This window comes from Condylura cristata, unplaced genomic scaffold (assembly GCF_000260355.1).
Source record: "Condylura cristata isolate star-nosed mole 26May11 unplaced genomic scaffold, ConCri1.0 scaffold00001, whole genome shotgun sequence".
In the NCBI taxonomy this organism is placed as follows: Eukaryota; Metazoa; Chordata; class Mammalia; order Eulipotyphla; family Talpidae; genus Condylura; species Condylura cristata.
This window is the reverse complement of record NW_004567102.1, coordinates 9,388,130-9,400,978: the sequence shown is the minus strand read 5'-3', so window position 1 is coordinate 9,400,978 and position 12,849 is coordinate 9,388,130. Positions and strand designations below refer to the sequence as shown.

Here is a 12,849-nt window from a genome sequence, read left to right as displayed (position 1 = left end):
ATGCTGAGGGGAGCAGCGGGCGGGTCAGGAGAGGTCTGCCACGCCATGTGGTCACCTCCGGGGCAGGCAGGAATGGAACTCATGTGGAAGCGGCTTTAGATTCTCAGTGCTGTGCTTTAACCCGCTGCGCCACCTGGGAGGGCCATTGTGATTGTCTTTTCAATAATCAAATGGTTCACAGACTTACTATGGCACAAAATACCATGGTGACATTGACAGTCACATCATATCACATTTCATCTATCACATATATCAGTTAAGACTCATGTGAACCATCAGTTTGGTAATTTACTATAAAGATATAATTAAGGCGAGTTTTAATACCAGGATCTACTCCTAGATATTCCAATTAGTAAGTCTGAAGTGCACTAGGCATCTAGATTATTTAAAAGGTCCAAAGAAGATTTAACGTACTACATTTGGACTAGAACCTCTGATATAGGATCTACATTTCTCAAACCATAAAGTATACGTGTTTGCAAAGAAAACACAACCAGCACACTAACTGCTGGATAATCACAGTGAACTTTGCTTATTTTTTAAAGATTTATTTATGCATAGAGAACTGGGGTACAGGCCAGAGGTGTGGGGGGTGAGAGGATTCAGCAGAGACAGAGTAGGGAGCAGAACAGGCAGATCAACTAAGTAAACTGCTGAGGGGAGCAGCGGGTGGGTCAGGAGAGGTCTGCCATGCCATGTGGGTTACTCCCTGGCTGGGGATCAAACTCGTGTTTCAGTGGCTGCATAACTTCATAGTGCTGTGCTTTAACCTGTTGCACCATCAGGGAGGGTCCGAACTTTATCTTTTACACAGCGGGTTCTCTGACTGACATTATTTCATTATGATATTGATGAGAAAAATAAATTCTAGCCAATGTTGAAAGAATTGCTGTATGTTGTTTCTTTATGTTACTAAGCTTAAAGTCACAATTTCTCAGTACCTGTGGACTGTATTATATTAAGTAAAGACTTACTATACTGGTTTTTAACTTTTTTGTTAGGCTTTTTTTTTTTTTTTAAAGATTTATTTATGCATAGAGAACTGGGGTACAGGCCAGAGGTGTGGGGGGTGAGAGGATTCAGCAGAGACAGAGTAGGGAGCAGAACAGGCAGATGGATGAAGTACACTGCTGAGGGGAGCAGTGGGCGGGTCAGGAGAGGTCTGCTGTGCCACGTGGTCACCTCCGGGGCAGGCGGGGATCGAACTCATGCGGAAGCGGCTTTAGCTTCTCAGTGCTGTGCTTTAACCTGCTGCGCCACCAGGGAGGGCCTGTTAAGCTTTTTTATCAACGGTTTTCATTCTTGGTCATTGGGAAGGTTTTAAAATAATAAAACCCACTTCTAGGGATTGACTGAGTGACTGGTAGCTGGTATGCCTTGTGTCTAGGCAGCTTTTAAATCACTCCCCAGGTGATTCTACATAAATAAGATATAATTCTGCTCAAGAGCATTTTTATGATTTTAAGTCTTAATGAATAGTGCAAGACACTAACACTAGCTACACAGTAAAAATTAGCAAGCTTTCATGGTATATTCCTTCCTCATTTTTTTAGTCAGTAAATATACTCAATGGCTTTGATATTAACCCATATTCTGTAAATGTTGGTTGTACTGGATGTTCAAATGTGGTATATGGTATTCTTTGTATTTCCAAATAAAGTATTAAAAATTCAGAAACAGGGTCCTCCTTGGTGGCACAACTGGTTAAAGTGCAGCACTATGAAGCTCTCTGCAGTCACTGCAGCACAAATTCAATCCCTGGCTAGAGCAGTGACCCACATGATGCAGCAGACCTCTCCTGATCCACCCTCTGCTCCTCATCAGTGAATTTCAGTCAATCTGCCTGTTCTGCTCCCCACTCTGTCTCTGGTGAATCCTCTCACTTCTTGCACCTCTTGCCTGTACCCCAGTTCTTGTAAGCATAAATAAAATTTTTAAGAAAAATTCAGAAATAAGCAGTTTTTAATTTCTTTCCCTGTTTTTATGTATTTAATCAAACATGCTAGATAAAAAGAGCTGAAATCTATTTAAAGAAAAACCATGAAAAACTAAATTGCAAACATTATTTCTTCAACATCACTATCAAAAACGGGTTTTACTAGGATAGGCGTGATTCTATGCTTACATAACAATTTTAGGCCTTTAAGATAACAAAAAGCAGAACCATCTAATTTCCAATCTACTATTCCATGAACTGAATAAATTGAGAACTTACCAGTCTGCAAGGCAAAGGGCCGAACAATGGTTTATCTTCATCACTTAAAATTCTTTCTGCAGATTTAAAGTGGTTCAGATAGTATGTATATTTTAATATACACATAAAATCCAAGCTTGCTATATATATTATGATATTTTCCTTAAAGTAAAAATTTCTCTCCTCAAAAAGTACAATGTTATTGTCAGGTTTCATTAAGCCATATTATAAGAATTAACTTTGGATGAAGAGTGAAAATTTAAAATTTAACCATAGTCCCTCAACTGAAGGAAAGTTGTTACTACTAAAAAAAAAAAAAAAAATGAGTTCTCTGTTCCTGTGGTTAATAAACTGTCACTCTATTATTCTGTCAGTATACTGCACTTCTGGCTCCAAAGCCTTTAAGTAATTTCTTCACATTGCTACCCACTTGAAGCATCTCATTTAACGGACGGCTACTTACACTTAACTCATGTCAGTGCATATTTATGACATAAATAGAGACACAATTCTAAACCTCTTACCGATGCTCTGGATGGTATATGCACAACTACTCCAACACATTATGGGCACACGGGGATCCTCTTCATTGGGATGAACCTTCAGTCCCACCTTGTAGGTAGCAGTTCCAAATGTTGTTAACATTTCTCTTATGCTCTCAGAATAAGGATTCCTAAAGTGAACGCATACAGAATTAGTGCAAAAACAATGTGCTATCAATCAAATGATTCTCCTAGCAACTACTTGCTATGTTGGGACTGAACCACTCAAACTAAAATAATTACATGCAAAGGGGCTATTATAGGTACGCAAACTGTCCCTGCCTAAGAGGAGCTATGCTTGATAGGGGTTGATAGGGATGAGGCACAGGGCCGAAAATGAGGTATCAGGAACTGTGGGATCCTTGACCTCTTTCCCTATCTTGAGAACATCAACAATACCCATTGCCACAGATTTTAGCTTCTTTAGTTAAGAATCGTCAGGGATAAAGGGAAGAATCAAACATAAATCAAAAGAAGGACTTAGGAAAAACAAAGCCACTGTAGAAAACAGAAAATTTCTAGAAGGAATAAACTTTTGGAAATAATACAAGTAATATAGTTACCGAGGAAGAGGAATTTCTTTCTCAATGGGTGCTAGACATTAGTAAAACAATGTCTTAAAAATCTAGATGGGGAGGCCCTCCCTGGTGGCGCAGTGGGTTAAAGCACTGCACTAAGAAGCTTAAGCCACTTCTGCATGAGTGGGAGATCCACATGGCATGGCAGACCTCTCCTGACCCGCCCACCCCCCTCAGCAGTGTACTTCGTCGATCTGCCTGTTCTGCTCCTCACTCTGTCCATGGTGAATCCTCTCACCCTCTGCATCTCTGGCCTGTACCCCAGTTCTGTATGAATAAATAAATACATCTTTTTAAAAAAAAATCTAGATGGAAAATTAGTTCTAGCTCATGATTCTATAGCCAAACTATCAATCAAGCATATAGAATAGAGAAAAGCTATATAAATATTTAACATCTAGGCACCCTCTCTTTGCAATTTGCTGAAGATGCTCTCCTTAAGACAAGAGAAGGGTGAGACCCAGGAAACAAAGGGAGCTGGCCCAGGAAAAGTCCTGGAGGTGGCGGGCCCTAGTACAGAGCAGCTAATAGGTCTGAGCTCTTAGAAGGCTACTGAAACATTTAAGAAGTACGTCAAAAAATCCAAATGCACAAAATAAAAAACAAGGTAATTGCTACCCATAGGAAAGATAACAAGTATACAACAAAGGAAATATTTAACACACAACTTACATCAGCAGAAATGATTATAATATGAAAACTAACATTGATTTAATCAAAAATTGTGAAATAATTCTATTGGGAGACTGGTGTGGCGCAGTGGTTAGGGTAAAGGTAAGAGTAGAATCCTAAATTACTAGTCAACAGAAAGCTACTGTTTAGAAATGAAAAATTAAGAGTCACTAAGTATTTTAACTAGAAATATAAAAGTAAGTAACAGAGAAACAAACAAAAACTCCACGTGTTTGGGGATGAGGAGGAGGAATGTGGGAGGCAGAGGACTGATGTTTTTTCTACTTAAGTACTAGTTTTTATAAAGTTACTTTTATGTGTTAGGCAGTTTCCAGTTTATATGTGTTAGCCAAGATTTTACCTGAGTAACATTTATGAGGCAGGTATCACCATATTCATTTTACAGATGAAAAAACTATAGTCTGGAGAGGTCAAGCAGTTTCCACGAAGTTGCACAGTTAAGAAGCAATGGTGTTGGGAACCAAAGCAAGCTGTGCAACTCTAGGATCTATGTTATACTTTGCAACTAACTAGCTATAGGGTGAAGCAGTGCTGAAAATACTCTAATTTGATCCTGGGTTACCAAGAGGTTGGTGGGGCCGTAAATACAAATAAGGAAGCCAGAGGTTAGCATGGGATTTGGTGGGGAAGACAAGTGGTTTGGATTTAGATCTACTGATGGGGTGATGTCAAAGAGTCAGATAAAGAGGTATCTATCGTGCGGAGTCAGCACAGTAGTCTAGCGAGTCAAACACGCCACATGGTTCTTAGGTTTCTATCATTAGGTTTGCAAGATGAGTGCCCTCGGGTAATGCTCATGTTATTTATGACCTGAATGTAAGACCCATGTCCTGGAACATTTTGCTCTCTCCCTTGACAAGTGGTCTTATTAACTGGTGCCTTAACTTTTCATTTCAACTGGGTGAGTTTTAAAGGAATAAAATACACTCACTTAGGATGAAAATCAGGTCTAAATCCTTCAGGGAACTGGAATTCATTCATTTTTTCTGAGTTCTTTGAAAAGGTAGTATCTAAAGAAACAAGAATTTTACACAATTGTTTTTCAATTTACAGTGTTTCTATAAATCTAATATATATGTTATTCTGAATTTATGTCAAACAAATTTAAAAACAGGAAAAATTTTCATTAATAAAAACTGGCATTACAGTTATTCACAGCATAAAAAACACTTTCTCCAGTTGATCTAGCTAGGTGCCTTCTTTCATCACCTATGCTTTCTAGAACACAGCTAGGGAAGATAAGAAAAGCAAAAGTATGCTATTGTTTCTATGAAAACCACTGATAAAAATTTTGCTCACACTGCTTTCCCACAAGGCCATGGGCGTAGAGCACAGGACACCTTTGGTAACGCAACACCAAAGTGAGTCAGCCCGCTGAGACGGAAGCTGGCTCTTCTCAGTCACAGCTCCCTCAACCCCAGAAGCTCTTCGATAAAGCAGGGGAATAAGTGAGAAAGACTTATTATGAGCTTGTATATATATACATAAGCTTGTAAACATGCATGAGCTTGTATGTTTTCAAGGAGTAAGGAGTAAGTAGTAAAATCAAATTTAGTTCATTAAGTAAATTAGATTAAGTCATATTTTAAAATATTTTAAAAACAATTTCTCTGGAACTACATTTCCCAACAATCTCAGCCAATAGGGGAAGATGATAACAGGTTCATCAGAACTTACTATGAGCTCGCTCTTCTTTCCTAAGAACCTGTAATGCTCTTATTTGTTGAGATATTGTTCTAATCCACTGAGTTAGATTTGGTTGGTCTGAAAAATTTAACCTCCTAGAAAAGATAATAGAGAATGTTTAATATGTTGTTGTTGTTACTTTAAGATACAAAAAAACTTCAAATATTATGGGCATATTTTAAACAACTTCAAATAATTAAAAAAAAAATGCCAGGGAAAAATTCATTGCCTTAAAAAAAAATCAGAATTGTTATTTGTCAATGGGAATGAAAATATATTATTGAGTGATATGATGTTAAAAACTGCCAAAAATTTCACTTTTTTAGTACTGGAACTTGCAAATATTTCTTAAATATTCACAATCACCTTATCACCACTAATATCTGAGGGCTTATTAACAAGTACTTAAAGCATTTTACACTATTACATTAATCGTCAAAATATCCTTATGAAATAGGTTCTACTGTTATGCCCATTTTACAGGTGAGGAGACAGGTTTAAAGCTATGCAACCTGATTTAGGCCATATAAAGGACAGAGCTGGTATTCAAACCCACCTCTGTAAGCCTACAAACTCTGTGTTCTTAAAAACAATGCCATAACAGATTCTCATGGGGGAAAAAAAACAACTTTGAATCATAAGTGATGGGTAAGTTCCAACAAAGGTGACTTTTCCATCTCATTTTATGCAATGAATCCTTATTGTAACACTGATTTTCAAATTTCTTCATCAGCTCAAGCGCAGACATATATCAACACCATGGTAATCTTTTATGATTGAAAACCATGAGCTTACACTCAAGTTTAACGGTATTTTAAGAATACAGACTAAGATGCATAGTCCGAACTAGTAAAGTTGAGGAACAAACATGACTTTGCTTTGAATTGGATCCAAGTAGCACAATATATAGTATAAATTCATAAAAGTTGAGGTTAGATTTCAATGGTAGACAGTGTCAAATTCCTATATGAAGTGAACATGCCCACTACTTTTAACTAAAAGCATCCTAAAAATTATGAAATGACAAAAAATTTGTTGTAAGCACCCTAACAGATACTCAATTTTTGGCTCAATTCCTGAAGCTGTTGTTGGTTAGCAAACTGCACAAAATCTCTCGTGAAAAATATGTGCGCAATTGTTATTAAAGTACTAGAAATGTAGAAAATTGTTTTCATGAATACACAGGAATTTTATACTTTCTGTATCATAGGTCTGCTAGAAGACAAGACTTCATAAAGTTTGGGTAGTAGCTGGAAAACATGTAATTATCTAGACTGATCCCTACTACCTCCTGTTTATTTCATTATTTTCAAATGTAATGCTTTGATATAAAAGTTTTATGAGGGCCCTCCCTGGTGGTGCAGCGGGTTAAAGCACAGCACTAAGAAGCTAAAGACACTTCCGCATGAGTTCGACCCCGCCTGCCCCTGAGGAGATCCACATGGCTTGGCAGACCTCTCCTGACCGCCTGCTGCTCCCCTCAGCAGTGTACTTCGTAGATCTGCCTGCTCTGCTCCCTGCTCTGTCTCTGGTGAATCCTCTCACCCGCCACATCTCTGGCCTGTACCCCAGTTCTGTATGAATAAATAAAATCTTAAAAAAAAAAAAAAGTTTTGTGAGTCAAAACTTACTTGTTAAAAATATTTCTTGGAGGAAGCAACAGAGGAATAACAGTATTACTTAAGCATTCACAAAGGGGACACAGGAATTCTCCATTTTCTACATCGTAGCTCGTATGTAAGCGTAATCTCTGCTGTCTTCTCTGTTCTTTAGCTTGAACAGAATCAAAATACCTTTACAAGAACACATGAGATATCAAAAACAATGGCATTTTTTAAAAACAAGAGCTATAAACTTCAACATTTCAAAAATAATTAAAACATTAAAGACTTGAACTGAATTCTTTTTAACAAGTTAACTTGAATTTTGGAGATGTCTTAATTATCAAAATTGGTTAAGAATTTTAAAAAATAGGAAAATTTAAAGAAGAATGCCATTAGCAATGCAGTAAATTTCTGGGTTCAGTGCTGTGTGATTCCCTCCCTAGTGCTGGTGGTTATTTGTTAGAGGCAGTTTATGATAATTCAGTGAACACAGTGCTAATAGCATTGAATTGTTGGTTTTGCAGAACACATCTGAGATTATCCCACCTTAGCACAGGGGCCATGACAATCTCAGATGTACCAGGGCAACTGTTAAAACCTTCAGAATCAAAGTTATTTACCCTGGACCTGAAGATAGTACTCTTGTAGAGTTTATCCCAATGTAAAAATATTTTTCTTCATTTAGTTTATAACTCAATACAGATTTCCACACTAAAAGATATAGCAGCTGTGATATGAAATTTCTAAGTCACTTCTTTTACATGTACAAAAAAGCATTCAATTTTAATTGTTATGTGCAGTAAGCAGTTTTTTTCAACACTTTTAGTTCTTTTTGCCTTTTCTAGAAAGAAATTCCTTTATTAAAATTTATTTAATTTTGCGCCTTTGGTACGGTTGCCTTGACTATTATTAAGAATATAAATTACCTTTGCCAGCAATGGGCATGCATAATGTGCCCACAGCTACCAGTGTGTGTTCCGCAAGACAGATCAGGGTGCATGAATAGTGGATCATATTTTTCTGCATCACAAGACAAACAAATAAAACAAAAGAAAAAATGCCCAAGCATTTTATTTTCCTGTAACAAAGGTACTACAACAAACTGCAAAATCCATCATGACGGCTTGTAAACTTGAAATGATAGCTTTTATCTTTCATTTGATATACTGATAATTGATGCAAGACAGGATTACTTAAAAGCAAGACCCTCTCTAATTTGCATCTCTCTGAACAAATTAACTAAACATACCTTAAGTTAACTGAAATTGGAAAACTATATGTTTAACATTTCACAATTTAAGGACACAATTTAAGAGACTACTACCTCCTCCAGATCCCTTAGCCTGGTAGAAGAGGTAATCTTCCTGGGGCTGCTTTTAATCCCTGGAGGGCTGCTGAGTCACAATGATCTCTAACAAAAATGTTAGATGTTTTGGCAGTATGGGGTACTCCCTTGAGGAGAGTCTGCCTAGAAACACTTACAGAGAATAATCACAATTTCCTGTACCAGAGTCAAAGCAAAGGAAAAACTAGGCCAGCAGTCCCACTCCAAGTGGGTAAAAAGGGACATTCAAAGACTTCTGTTAGGGTGCTTAATTTTTTATATTCAAAATTGGTAAAAAATGAAGATGAACACAAGATGGGTATATATGGCCTCTTGGAATGTTTTCTACTCCTTATATTACAATCTTAAAATTTTAACACTCTGAAAACATTTAAGTTTTTTTTTGTTTTGGTTTTTTTTAAAAAGACTGATTTGTGCATACAGAGCTGGGATACAAGCCAAGGTGCAGGGGCGGTGAGAGGCTTCACCAGAGACAGAGCGGGGAGCAGAACAGGGAGATCGACTACACTGCTGAGGGGAGCAGCAAGCGGGTCAGGAGAGGTCTGTTGCACCATGTGGGTCACCTCTGGGGCTAGGGATCAAACTTGCACTGAAGTGGCTGTGGCTCACTTGCAGTGCTGCATCCTAACCCACTGCACCACCAGAGAGGACCCATTATTTAAATTTTAATTTAACATGCTAATACTGAATAGAGCCAATTAGTAAAAATAGCATAAAGAGGCCCTCCCTGGTGGCGCAGCGGGTTAAAGCCCAGCACTGAGAATCTGAAGCCACTTCCGCATGAGTTCGATTCCCGCCTGCCACCTGCCCCGGAGGTGACCACATGGCGTGTCAGACCTCTCCTGACCTGCCCGCTGCTTCCCTCAGCAGTGTACTTCGTAGATCTGCCTGTTCTGCTCCCCACTCTGTCTCTGGTGAAGCCTCTCACTGCCCCTGAGCCTCTGGCCTGTACCCCAGTTCTGTATGCACAAATAAATAAATTTAAAAAAAAAATTAAAAAAAAAAGCATAAAGATCTTCATTGATATACATTGTGAAAGAATTTGAAAAATCTGCTATTGTAGACAACATTTTTTCTTAAAAAAGTAACAACTGGCAATTCTGTCTTCAGCCTGAAATGAAATTTGTAAATCCCTACCTAAAATGACCATTGCTTAAGATGAACTGACCAATCTTAATTAGATCATTGGGAGCCACACTGGGAAGACTTTCCTGAGAGGAGAGGCAATCTTACCTGCAAGGCTTTGAAACATCCTTTCACTACTACACAATGAAAGGCACAAAGTAAAAACATATTTTGGAAATTTCTAAGACACCTAACCTACTCCTGAGGTTTACTTAAACTGTGTGCACATACAGGCAACTTAAAAGAACAGAGACACAAAATGTGCAAGGTGTATAGAATAATGTGGCCTCTGCAAGAATGAATGACTTATTCCCTTAACTGTTGGGGCAGATGGTCACTCAACCGTCACCATTCTTCAGGGACAACTGCCTCACTCAAGGTCACACCTCTTTCCAGATGTGGCCCATAATAAGACACCGAATCAGAATCAGGGTATAAAGACCCTTTGTTCCACCTCAGGACACCTCTGCACAGCTACTTAGACCCAGAGCTAATAAGGGGTTAGCTGAGGCTTTCTGGAACTCAACTTCATTCTTAGCCCAAACCTTTTCTCCTCCCCCTCCTTTCCACAAATGTTTATCCCAAGATTCTCTCTAATAAATGTCCTGCACAATAATTTCTCAATCTGCTTTTTGGAAGACCCTGTTTGTGTTATTACCACTATTCTAAATCAGAATATGCTTCAAGAATCGCTTTTCAAGAACTTTAACTCTGTATCTATTCATGAGACAAAAAAAAATTACTATCTCAGTGTGTCAAGTAATTACTAGCACTTTAAAAGTGCATACAATGGGAAACTATTAAGTAGCATAGCATAATATAGCATAATACTGTATCACAAAGAAAAGATTTACTTTTCTCTGAATCTCTACTTTTTTTTTTTTAAAGATTTATTTATGCATACATAACTGGGGTGCAGGGCATGAGAGGATTCACCAGAAGCAGAGTGGGGAGCAGAACAGGCAGACTGATGAAGTACACTGCTGAGGGGAGCAGTGGGTGGGTCAGGAGAGGTCTGCTGCACCATGTGGGTCACCTCCCGGGCAGGGGATCTAACTTGAACTGAAGCAGCTGCGGCTTGCTTGTGGTGATGCACCCTAACCTGTTATGCCACTAGGGAGGGCCTGAAACTACTCTTTATCAGTTCTGTAATTCAGGCACAATACTGAAATTTTGGGAATATTTCCTTATCTGTCTAAAGGAGAAATCCTGCCCAAGTTACAACCAAGCTTATGGAGTTGCAGTCATTATTAAAAGGGAGGATCTAGCTATGGCTTACCTGGATCCTGAACGATTTTACTTCTATTTTTTGATAATACAGTTGATCTTTGAACAAATGCTGCCAGGACCATTGCCTTGCTTTCCACCTTCACCTCTTGCTCTTCTTGACACAATATACAGGTAACAAAATGTCTTTGTTCAGGGACTTGAGTCTGTGCTGGGCCCAAAGCTGTGAGTGTCATATCTGAAACAACAGGGCTGTAATAAAAAGGTTATAAGTGTAATTAATCAGCGTAAGAAATTTCAAAATAGTCATAAAGGAGGATAAACTCCAGGTATGTATATATGTAATACAAAGGGTTTTTGATAACCTGAATTGCCAGACATATGGATCAGAGTTCTCTTCCTTACTACTCTAGCAGCCCAATATGCAAAGGAGGAGCCACTTAACTGAGTTTTGTGTAATCACTACTCATTCTTTTATGAATGCAGAGGATCTTCTGTATAATGTATTTTAAATGTACACATGAGTTATCTACTGTCAGAAATATTACATGCATCAATAACTCAAATTTCTAAGATTAATTTCTTAACTAGAGCTCACAAAATTTTGCTATCATCCCTTCTGAATCAGTCAGCTGGATGAGAGGAGTACTTTACGGAAATAAGGCAACCTCTATCTAACTGAGAAAACCAGTCAAGAGATGAAACAATGTTTATGGTAGTTCACCTATTATCAAGAACTGCAGAAGCGGAGGCATCCAGGTCTAAAGTTTGCTGGAAGAGTTCTTTGTTCTCATCAATAAAATGTCGCTGCATCTCAGACATCTGGGCCATGATTTTTTCTCTGCGCAGCCTGGCAATTTCAGCTTTCCTCTTTCGCTCCGCTTTGTCTTTGTCTCTTGAACTCTGAAATTATGCTTCATTGAATTAGGCTATTAGATGCTAAATGCACATTTTCCCACCTAAAGTAGAGTCTTTACTGTAAATACTAACCAAAATCTGTTCTATAATCTTATCTAAACAAGAGAAAAGATTTCTTAATACTCAACCTAACATGTTAAAAAAAAAAATCAAATAAACTGTACAACAAATAAATAGTGGAACACCTTGGAATTTGCATGCATGTGAATGGTATCATGTACAACACTGATGTAGATATATTAGTGTACAGAGAACTATAACTTTTCACTGTTACCACAGTTTATTTCTTATACCTCTTCCAATATGGTTCCTTCTGTCTCTGCCACAGGACTGGTGGATGAACTCTCCCTTATCTTCTTAATAGCATTAAAAGTCTATGAAGAAAAATCTCAGTTATCCCGATGCTCTGAAACATTAATAACCGTAAGGATGACAATATTTAATGTTTCTCACAAAAGTAGAACAATGCAGGACACTTTACCTTTAATATCCACCTAATCATATCTTTGTGGACATCTAGGTAAGGAGCATTTTGTAATGTCTCCAACATAGCTAGGATGCTAGGAGAGTTTTTTGGTGCTTCACCAGGTTCTGAAGTGAAAAAACGAAAGGCACAAAACACAAGTTAACACTTCATAGTGTTTACTGGCATTTTCAAGACAATAAATGTAGTTGTTTATAATACCATTTGCCCATCATTTGATTATGGCTCTTACTTGTTAGCGTTTTCACTACTTTTGGAGACTGACCCATTTGGAGACTGACCTGGCAAATAAGTTATCAACTGGAACTGACATTTTATACCAAATGATTGTTTTAAAATAGGCTCTTGCAAAATTAAATAGAAAAAAAGATCTTCCTGAGATATTACAAGTCTAAGAAAACAATTTAGGATTACAAGGGCATATGAAAATATGAATGAAAATATACCTATTCA

General features: G+C 37.9%; 1 protein-coding gene across 4 annotated transcripts in view; it reads right to left on the bottom strand.

The window, feature by feature from the left end:
• Nucleotides 1-12,849, bottom strand: part of UBR2 (ubiquitin protein ligase E3 component n-recognin 2) — a 92,518-nt gene that overhangs the window by 15,581 nt on the left and 64,088 nt on the right. For 3 of the 4 annotated variants that reach the window (XM_004673484.2, XM_004673485.2, XM_012722505.1), the window contains 10 exons: nucleotides 12,394-12,503; nucleotides 12,206-12,286; nucleotides 11,719-11,897; nucleotides 11,047-11,246; nucleotides 8,224-8,317; nucleotides 7,325-7,486; nucleotides 5,685-5,788; nucleotides 4,939-5,017; nucleotides 2,719-2,867; nucleotides 2,216-2,271 (listed from right to left, as the gene is read on the bottom strand). In XM_004673484.2, coding sequence (XP_004673541.1) covers nucleotides 2,216-2,271; nucleotides 2,719-2,867; nucleotides 4,939-5,017; nucleotides 5,685-5,788; nucleotides 7,325-7,486; nucleotides 8,224-8,317; nucleotides 11,047-11,246; nucleotides 11,719-11,897; nucleotides 12,206-12,286; nucleotides 12,394-12,503 — 1,214 coding nt within the window. Of the gene's footprint in view, nucleotides 1-2,215; nucleotides 2,272-2,718; nucleotides 2,868-4,938; nucleotides 5,018-5,334; nucleotides 5,434-5,684; nucleotides 5,789-7,324; nucleotides 7,487-8,223; nucleotides 8,318-11,046; nucleotides 11,247-11,718; nucleotides 11,898-12,205; nucleotides 12,287-12,393; nucleotides 12,504-12,849 lie in introns of those variants that run through there. The other variant, XM_012722511.1, reaches the window with a different exon arrangement.